This window comes from Cicer arietinum, chromosome 1, assembly GCF_000331145.2.
Source record: "Cicer arietinum cultivar CDC Frontier isolate Library 1 chromosome 1, Cicar.CDCFrontier_v2.0, whole genome shotgun sequence".
NCBI lineage: Eukaryota > Viridiplantae > Streptophyta > Magnoliopsida > Fabales > Fabaceae > Cicer > Cicer arietinum.
Genome location: NC_021160.2, coordinates 40,331,987 through 40,342,314, shown reverse-complemented (window position 1 = coordinate 40,342,314; position 10,328 = coordinate 40,331,987). Strand labels below are relative to the sequence as shown.

The following is a 10,328-nucleotide window of genomic DNA, read 5'->3' as shown; positions in this document are numbered from 1 at the left end:
AAAGAGTGTGGGGAGGATAAAGTTTTGGGTTTTAGATTTGTATGAGAAGGAAATGTGGGATACCGCACACATACGTAAGAAGTTTGAAAATTATTCGATGTAACTTTATATTTATACTCCTACCCTCACACTTTATACAAAATATCCATTTTATTTTATTTTATTTAAATATTCTTTTTACCCTCACTAAATTCAACTCATGTTTTAAAAAATTTGATTATTGTGTACCGAAAAACTTTTTTCAAATGTGTTTTGATAGGATTCAGGGTTTAAACCGTAAACTCTAACCTTCGTGTACTGGAATTTTTTTTTCAAATTTTCCAGAACACATTTCTATTTTCGAAAATTTGAAGTTTGTGTACCGAAAAACTTGAAAAATGTTTTTCAATATACAAATATATTTTTTGTGTACCAGAAAACTTTTTTCAAATTCTCCAGTACAAAGTTTAAATTTTTTTAAAAACATGTGTTCAAGAAAACTTTTTTTTTAATTTTTGAGAAATTTAATGAGATAAAAAAATAATAAAAAAAGGAAAAAATAAATAGTTTGTATAAAATGTGGAATAGAAGTATAAGTATGGGGTACAGGTATTATTTTTTAAAAGTTTTTTGATGGTTTCATAACAATTTTTCGTTGCGAGTGACTTAATGTACAAATTTGTATGTTTGTAAATTATAAAAATAATTTGTTTGAGTTTCTGAATTATTACAAGCAATGCATCGAATATTTAAGATTTAAAGAGCTTGAACATTACACGGTAAGTTTGTAACATTTCTTTTACTAAACAAAATTTCTTTTATTTTTTATTTTTATCAACATTTACTAAAAGAAATTAATAACATTTACTAAAAGAATTAATAACATTAACAAATGAAATAGTAATATGAGGCTCATATTCAATTTATTTTTTGAAACGGTCAATTAATATGGATGTACATCCTTCCCGATCAAGTAATATGTAATTAAAAAGTATTAAGCTAATACATAAATTTCTAAATTTGTCAATGTTTCTCATATGTAGTTAGACAAGTTGGATGTGCAGAAATTTCTATGTTTACCATCAGCAATATTGCTTAATAGGAAATTTTGGTTCGGGAGCTGGTTGATGAGAAGAGTTTCTATTTTGGATGACAGTCTTTTTCCAGGAACTAGAAAATAAAGGAATGATGCATGTCGGCTTCCTTCCTTCAACCGATGTGCACGAATTCCATTATCGATATTTCAACAGTTTCATCACAACATGAAATCTATTTCAACAGTTTCGTCACAACATGAAATCAAACAAATCGAGCCAGTCGCCACTAAAGCAAGCGGCTCCTTAAAAAAAACAAAATTTTTATTTAAGAAAAAGGGCCTCAAATATTTTTTTATTTAAAAAAGAAGGTCTCATATTTTAATATTTTTAAAACTAATTTTGATAAAATTTTATATAAGTTAAATAAAATATTTTGTTTTTATTACAAATTATTCAATACTTATCTCAGTACAACTAAATTGGTTAATTAAAACAGTACAGATGAGAGAAATATTAATTATAAATTGAATAATCATGAGATAAAAAGTGAGTACATCATTCATATGAGAAATACTAGTTATAAATTGAAAGATCATGAGACAAATAGTGAGCATATTGTTAACATGAGTTGTAGTAAACATATTGTTAACATGAGTTGTTGGAGTGGTACAATATATACACATTATTTTTTTCTTCGGGAAAATTTTACATGAGTTCTTTAAAAAATATAAAAAAAATAGATCTAAAAATAACATTAATTTTGTTAAAAAAATATATATAATTATTAAATAAAATATTAATAATTTATTTATTAAAATTTAAAAAAATATTATCTACTAAATTAATAGAAGAGGGATCTACTATAGAACCGGATAAAGAGGGATCTACTATAGAACCGGATAAAGAGGGAAAACCTATTAATAATAATAATAATAATAATAATAATAACAATAACAATAATAACAATAACAATAACAATAATAATTAAATGGAGATGCGGGGTATCGATCCCCGTACCTCTCGCATGCTAAGCGAGCGCTCTACCATCTGAGCTACATCCCCTTCATATCTATTGACTTTGTAAACCATTACTAATCAAAGTACACGCATGCGAAAATAAACTGAATATATCCATATTATTATTGATAAAGTGTCTAATATGTTTATATTTATTTAACTATCACAAGTGAACATCATAAATTGTAGAATAATCTTCCACATGCCCTAGCTGGGACATCTGTAGTATAAGTCACTCCTTTGCATAATAAGTATGCAGGCAGGCCAGCAATGTAAGTTTTAATTAATTAATTTCTATACTCACTTGTCCAAAGAAAACACCAAAAGTCTGTTGTAGATCCATTGGATTCTTTTTTTTTTTTTTTTTTTAATAATCCATTTGAATTTTTTGTATAATATAAATAACTTTTATGTGTCAAAGAATTACATAAACTTTGTAAATGTCTAGATAAAATCCATTATCTTATCCCGGTGTAAACAAGTTTTAGAAAGCAATATTATGATACGAGGATAGTAAAATATATTTATGTGTATAATTTAGATAAAGCTACTCACGTGATATCTTAACTTTTTGTTTTAATTTTTTAACCTTTCTATCAAATTAATAATTTTATTGTGTTGGACGTACAAGAATCGGTTTGTCCCATACATTAAAGACAAGGAATTTTTTTTATTTTACTTTATTATTAATTCCACTACACTAATTTTACTTAGTTTGAAAATTTTCCTCTTCGCTACATTTTGTATCCTCCCTGCACGTATTCACTTTTCTTTATTATTATTATTATTATTATTATTATTATTATTATTATTATTATTATTAATAAGACAATGTTGGTTTGATACTACTCTTGATTAAAGAGTAAGACTATTAGGTAGTGAAAGATCTATGGGTAAAGTGATTTGCTATGATTTATTTTATTTTATTCAAATTGTTTTTCAAGAATTACTAGTTGGCGACTCATTTTAGGACCAATTCGGTATCGTCTTATTTCGTCTTGTCTTTATTGAACCCGCAATTAATCAAATTAAGGGACGGATTAAGGCCTAAAAATTGATTTGACCAAATATTGAAACTAAGTGAGCCACACACTAAATCCGACTTAACATGTCATTTGTACATCCCAATCTTGGACTACCTTTTTGTGTATATAATCATCACTATTATTAGGCTAAAGCTAACAGCAATGAGACCTTAGATAAAAATTTCATTAAGTCATTATTTTTTTTGTCAAACATTAAATTGTGTTAATTTTGACATTATCTTTTATGGATTGGAGGTCATAACTATTATTATTCTCATGTAATCTGAATTCTTGAATAACTACATTTTCAAATTTGTTAAGGAAATGGATGAGAAATGATTATTGAAATAACACTGTAAATGTAAATGTTTTAAATAGTGTGATTGTCAACAATACAATTAGAGAAACTAATTTGATGCACAAATATTACAATGGACCACTTTCATAAATTGTTTATTGTAAATAAATAATTAAAAACCACTCAAAACTCAAACAAAGATCGACAAGAATTTTTAAATTAGTTCTTTTAATCTTACAAGTTAAAAGAGTGACTCAATTGAAATAAGTTCAACAAAAATAAAATAAAAATAAATTAATATATTTTGTCACATATTATGCATGTTATTCTCTAGGTTTTTTTTAATAACCCAATTATAAAAAAAATTATTAATATACTCCTCATTAAAAACTATATATCAAATTACCTAGATTTTGGATTTTGTAAAATAGTTTAGTGTACAATTCAAATTTCCTAGACAGCATAATGGTATATTTTTTTTTAATTGGGTTATTAAAGAAACACCTATTCTCTAATGTGTCCAGTGTACAATTTAAATTTCCTAGATGTTGGATTTTGTAAAAGAGTTTAGGTTCTCAGTTTTTTAAAGCATTTTTAAAAAGAAAAAGAGAATGAGATTCCATATAACTCCTTTATGTGCACTATTACATAGTGGGGATCGATATGTTCACATATTGATCAATAACTCCTTTTATGTACACATACATAATATGCGCACTAATACATATGGGGAATTACTCATACAACCTCTTAAAATTTAACTTCTTCAATCAAATTTCTTTTAACCCTCCTAATATATTAACTTCGTAAAACAAGACATTGCTTCTTTTGACTTACTCTACAAGACTTATGCTTTCACTCGGCAAAAGTTGAAGTCAAACCAACCAATAACTCTACTATTTTTCTCATGTTGTATTAAAAAAACAACTAGCACATTATATTAATACATACAGCATATGTCAATTCAGTTGCATAATCCAAGGAAGAAAAAAAAATGTGCTTTGGTTTTCTTTTGGAGGAATAAGAACACCTAAATTCACAAGTGTTACTAATAAGTAGTTAACATAGATGTACAAAAACTACATCACATCTGTCACTGTAGAATAACCAAGCCCTGTAATATTGGAAATTGGAATTAACAAACATAGCACAATTGGTATTTTTGCTTAATGTCCTCCTGGGTTCCTATTCCATGACAAATATGAAGGATCTCCTAGTTGCCTACAATGACAGAAAAATAGGTTAGGGATTTTAACAAGAGTTATGCTAAATGTTACCAACATTTTTCAGACGAAATTTGACGACAAATGGATAAAATTGACCATACACAGGCAAAGTGGTAATATAATAACTATTGATAAATACATAGATAAGTATTATAAATTATTTTGTCAAAAAAATTATTATAAATTAATAGCAGTACAATTCTGATATTTCGTTTAAATTTTCTACTTAACAAAATTAGTGTTAAAACAACAATTCAAAACAGCCACTATTGAAGTATAAGCGACTTTAATTATCCAAATTAGGGCATATCTGTTTAAGATGTTTTTTTTATAAAAAAAGTAATTTTATTTTTGTTCATGAGAAAAGCACTGAAACAAGCTTTTCCTGAGATTTCTTTTTTCTTTTAATCAGAAAAACTTATATAATTATTATACTATTTAATCAAATCTTTTAATTAAAAAAGTGCTTCAAAAAACACAAAGAAGACCTAAACTATTTGACAAAATCCATTGTCTAGAAAATTTAACGCCCCGTTTACTTTGTAAAAACATTTCCTTTTTTCATTTTCTAAATGTGTGTTCATTTTATCATTGATGAGAAACTCTTTAAGTGATCAATTGTCATGGACAAAAGATGAAATATTAGTTCATGAAAATACATTTCCGAAAATAGTGAAAACACTTTTTTAACATTTTCATTGTTTCTAGAAATATAGACAATTTGTTCACTTCAAAAGTCTCTTATCTCCTAAAAAAAACAAGGAAAATTAACACTAAATTTAAGAGCTGAAAACAAGAAATGTTTTCACAAAAAAGTGAAAAGGGACCCTAAATTGTACAGTGGACACATTAGAGAGAGAAAAAAAATGCATAATGGGTGATAAAGTCAGATCTGGATCCTCCCTTGCCAATCAGAGGTCGGTCATTGGATTCATACAACAGCTGAGAGATCAATGCATTCAACATCAACCAAGCAACAAAATAAGCAAGTACATCACTTGCCCTATTTAAAAAGGAACTTTCATGGTTGGAAGCGATAGAAGATAGAGTATGTACCTTGGCTTGACGAAATATACAATGGTAAAAGCCAAAGACAAAAAGAAGCATAATCCTCCGACAGTGAGATAAGCAATGCCAAGGAAGTCATTCTTCCCACCAAGCCAGCTAGTAGTTGACAGGACGAGCTTTTTCTTGCCATTAAAACTGTATGTGTTATATCTATTTAGAAGTGTTACACTTATGCTATCACCTGCATGCAGATCCACCTCTATCTTTCCATATAACTTCCTAAAAGTTGGCAAGGCGGCGGTTCTCATCCAGACGATAAGATCCTCCTGCTCATTCAACTGTTCAATAAAATATTCATAACGTGAGCAATATATCTCATTCACTTGACGCAAGCTATCAGTTGAGGATACTCAGACTAATCACAAGGTGAGAAAAAATATAAATTGGAAATTGTTGAAAATTTAAGATAAAAAAAGTATTGGGAACAATGGAATGATTTTCCATGTGAAAAGATATCTCTATATGTACAATATGAATAACTTGTTGGATCATTTGGTTCTAACATAACTCCAATAAATGTAGTTAAAACATTACTAACAACAACAGTACCAGCAACAACAAAAAAGCAAAAAATTAAATAAAAAAGCATGTGAAGAAATATAAGCTATGAAGCGCTGACACAAACACCAAACATGACACTGACACATCACCACCGATAATCATTTGAAAAATGGAAGAAAGTGAATATAACTTAATGTGTTGGTGCCGGACATTAGACACATCTTTAATCTAAAGTGTCAATATTACATAGAAGATAAGTCTATGTTGTCAAATCTTAGATAGAAGCGCGGAGCACCGAATCCCAAAAATGGGATAGCGGGATGACCGCTATTGCGAAGGCCTAAAAACAGTATATAAACAAAACATAAAATACTAAAAAATAGCAAAATACACAAAATTAAAGGAGTAATCATACTTCATAGAAACTAATTCAGAGATAAGTATACATGAAGATAGAAACTAATTCATCAAAACATGACATCATATGGGTACTTACTGGTATGGATTCATTAAGATGGGCACCACCTATCATAGGACTACTCTGGAAGTTCTTGGGAAAAACATCTTTTCCAAATTTGTGCTCCCTATCACTTTTCCAGGAGATGCCTCTCTTGTTCACCGACAAATTTTTATTGTTGACGGAGAACCTGTATGTGTCATTAAATAAACTCCAAGCTATGAGACCACAAGGTACAATTGCCCTATTATTGGCAATATCTTCAGGCTTACAAGCACTTGTTGAGTTCTCTTCCTTAGGATCCCTCAATTGCTCATCACTTCGGCTTTTAACATACCTAAATTTTAGAAAATAACCATGATTATAAGAATTTAAAAATCGTGCATAATGGATCTAAATAGCCACTATTTGACAAAACTTTGTACTAAACAGTGTGTCGCAGAACAATAGTGATTGTTTAATTGTAACGTTATAGCACCGCTATAACCACAATTTGGCAACTTTAGATTCAACTAAGATTAATAAACACTTGACTTCTTCCTCCTGTCCTTTCATCCCTCCTCTAATTCTACAACTCCCTCCAGAGGCAGTTAGGTTTGTGGGGCATAGGGATCCTGCATAGCACCTTAGATACCGTGCTCTAGGCCACATGTTCATCTCCACTTATAAGCTCAAACAAGTTGATCCAAACAATCCTTAGGTCTATGGGACCTATTGCTCCTGCACAGCACCTTTGGTACATTGGGCTCCAGGCCACATGTTCAACTCCACCAAACTAGTTGGCCTAAATAAATGTCAAATTCGAATTTATTGATTTTTTGAAACGGCCAAAGTTAGTAATTAGTTATTATGTTAGTATTTTTCCTTCAGCCAGGTTTGAACTCGGATCCTCCACTTCTTTAACCCTTAGCTAAAACCAGTTGAGCTATCCATCCACCGCATAAATTGAATTGAATATAGTAAATCCTTAAATACTATTCAAAGTAACTAAAAAATTAAGTTAGTGTCTTCATCTTCCCAAGATTTTAAGATAAATTATATACATTAAACTATAGTACCCAATTTATAAAAACTTGAACTCAATAGATTTTTTAATGATGAATGATTTTGGAACATTATTTTCAGCATCTGTATGTTTGTGCTTTTTTATTTTTTGAAGAAAGCAAAACCGATATATACCACAAACCAATCTACAAGGTGTACAGAGGTTAGACACAAAATTACACAGTTTTCACATAGTGCCGTGCATACAAAACTATCACCCACCACACCAATCAAGACAAAACACACCCCAGCTACAAATTCGACAAAATTATAAATCTGTATGTTTGTGTTAAAAACTATATGTTCTGTATCTGCTATTTTGTTGTAGCATTCGTTCCGCAATCCAATATACTACTGTTGCATTTTTTATGTTGCCTGCTCTGGGCCACCATCCAGCACTTAACTATTACTCCATCATTTATAAGCAAAAATACTTTGTACTTTCCCACTTATTAAGGATGATAGTTAAATGTATTTAATTTTCTTAATTTTATGTAAAGTTAACCTATCCCTAATTATAATGGCTATCTTCACACAACATTAATGAATTTATCTAAGGGTATTTTGAATTAATAACATTTAATATGGATAGATTAGTTGACATTTGATTATATGGGTCCTACAAACTAAGACACTCTTTTGCTTATAATTGAATCTGGAGAGAGTATGGTATAGAGTAAAACCCTAAAAACTAGTATTGCATAGGCTATATAAAATTACATTAGTATGTAATAAAAGTTAAGACAGTAAGCTTGACAAATACTTTAACTAAATTAAAAAGTAAAAGCAGCAGTTTCTTGGCAGTCCTCCCTCCATATTGTCAAGAACCATTGAAGAAATGACCAGAAGATCCTTGTTTCTTACAATAAAACCCTTTCTCTAACTTACTAAATGTAAAATTGAAAGAAAAAAAGAATGTGTGATATGTGCCAAAGAAAGGTTATTGCATACCGGCGATGATTCTGGTAAAAGTTATCAAGCTGATAGTATACATAAATAGGCGACTTCATGTCCTTGTCCACCTTTTCATAACAACACACACAGTTTAAGAAAAGATAATAAGATTACTGCAATGTGAGCTTCATTAATTATTAATTATGGGACAGAGCTACAGTCGTGTCAAGGAGACTTACTTTCAGGGTTATGTTGCAAGTTTTATCTGTTGTAGGATTCTGAATGTATGCTACCTTGTTAGTAATGTTTTTCGGTAAGCACGATGATTCATACCTATGAACAATTTCAACAACCTGATAGATACAAGAAAATGGAAGTAATACTCAGCATTACATGTATCTGTAAGCATAAATTCAATTCAGTTTTAGCACTCGAGCTTACCTTTCTTGAAGCCATTAGCGAAGCAACTCCAATAGGAATAAACACAACACTGACAAGCAAGAATGCTGAAATAACCTGGAAGGAGCCAACACTTAAATTGAGTACAAGTAATACCGCTGCTTAAATAACAATTGAAGATGCATTCAATCACATAAATAATGATGACCAATGTATTCAAAAAGATATCAGGTAGTGTTACCGCTCGTGGTGTAAGAATTGGCTTGCATGCTGGAAGCTCTTGCTGAGTAAACTTTGAATCTAGAAGATATAAAAATTTCAGAGACCCCATGTCAGTTCAGTTCAGATTACTGTTAGTATCAAGAAGAAGAAATAAAACAGCAATTTTTGGTAAATCAGCAGATACTATCCAACTGCATACAACTCTCCATTAACTCTAATGCCTTTTAAAACAAAACAAATACAAATACAAAATCAAATTCAAGGTAAAAAATGAAGTCAATATTTGCTAGCATAAAGTGTTATATATTCATGAAATAGAACTACACTACACAAACAGGTGCTTCTATGGAAGTGTTATTATGCACTACGGTCATGTTGGGATAAACAACTGAACTAAATGTTTATCATAATAAAAGTACTTATGTATATGTTATTTCTATAACAAAAGATAAAATAAAGTTAGCATCTTTTCATAAGCAATCCTAAAGAGTTTATGGAAATATGCTAACTTTATGGAAATAAGCTAAAAACAATTTATCAATATGTCATGAGTTGTTTTCATAAATTCTTCCATTACGATCTCACAAACACGTCCGTAGATAAAGTCAAATAAGTCAATCATAATAGACTCAACAACACAATGAAACCATCACAGTATAAAATCACACAGACCCTTCACAAAAGAACCACAACAAGCCCATTATCTCTTTCCTTCACAACATCCACTCCAATATAACACTAAAGAAATACATGAATTGTTAAGAGATAAGGTCTGACAAAATGTTCATAATTGTTTGTAGTATTCACCCTACAAGCTGATTTTGTGGGTTTGTATTTGGCCCAACCCAAATTCTAGGATGAATTCCACTAAAAAAAACCAAATATTTCAACAGCATAAAATAAATTGGGACGGTGAATATTGAAATTAAAAGACAAAAAATAACAAAAACTAGAAGGATCAGAGAGATTGAGGGGGGATTACACTTAGGTCGCTTGGTATTTCTTCTTGCAGCGGTAGAATCAGCAGATCCAGCACCTGCTGCACTGGAAGACGCCATTCTCAGAATCGGAATCGGAGCTTCTCGATCTCAGAACTCTTTGGATTCGCGATGAAAGTGAAGATTGAAAATGGGAATTGAAACCCTAGAAAATTAAGAGAGG

General features: G+C 30.0%; 1 protein-coding gene and 1 non-coding gene across 2 annotated transcripts; both read right to left on the bottom strand.

Annotated features, from left to right (window-relative positions):
• Nucleotides 1-2,005: 2,005 nt before the first annotated feature.
• TRNAA-AGC (transfer RNA alanine (anticodon AGC)) lies at nucleotides 2,006-2,078 on the bottom strand. Its single transcript has one exon. It is a non-coding gene; the product is annotated as a tRNA-Ala (tRNA).
• A 2,147-nt stretch (nucleotides 2,079-4,225) lies between these two features.
• Nucleotides 4,226-10,328, bottom strand: LOC101506567 (ALA-interacting subunit 3-like). Its single transcript, XM_004488492.4, has 8 exons — nucleotides 10,150-10,328; nucleotides 9,187-9,245; nucleotides 8,988-9,062; nucleotides 8,786-8,899; nucleotides 8,604-8,674; nucleotides 6,648-6,945; nucleotides 5,639-5,928; nucleotides 4,226-4,577 (listed from the first exon to the last, which is right to left on the bottom strand). The coding sequence occupies exons 1-8, from the start codon at nucleotides 10,223-10,225 to the stop codon at nucleotides 4,523-4,525; spliced, it is 1,038 nt and encodes a 345-aa protein (XP_004488549.1). The 5' UTR covers nucleotides 10,226-10,328; the 3' UTR covers nucleotides 4,226-4,522.

What these genes read in the sequence shown, in the direction of transcription:
- LOC101506567 (XM_004488492.4), bottom strand. Translation starts at nt 10,225, where the DNA reads ATGGCGTCTTCCAGTGCAGCAGGTGCTGGATCTGCTGATTCTACCGCT. An exon ending in AAATACCAAGCGACCTAAGT is followed by an intron (nt 9,246 to 10,149) that starts GTAATCCCCCCT and finishes TATATCTTCTAG; the next exon opens with ATTCAAAGTTTACTCAGCAA. An exon ending in TTTTACCAGAATCATCGCCG is followed by an intron (nt 6,946 to 8,603) that starts GTATGCAATAAC and finishes TCTAAAATTTAG; the next exon opens with GTATGTTAAAAGCCGAAGTG.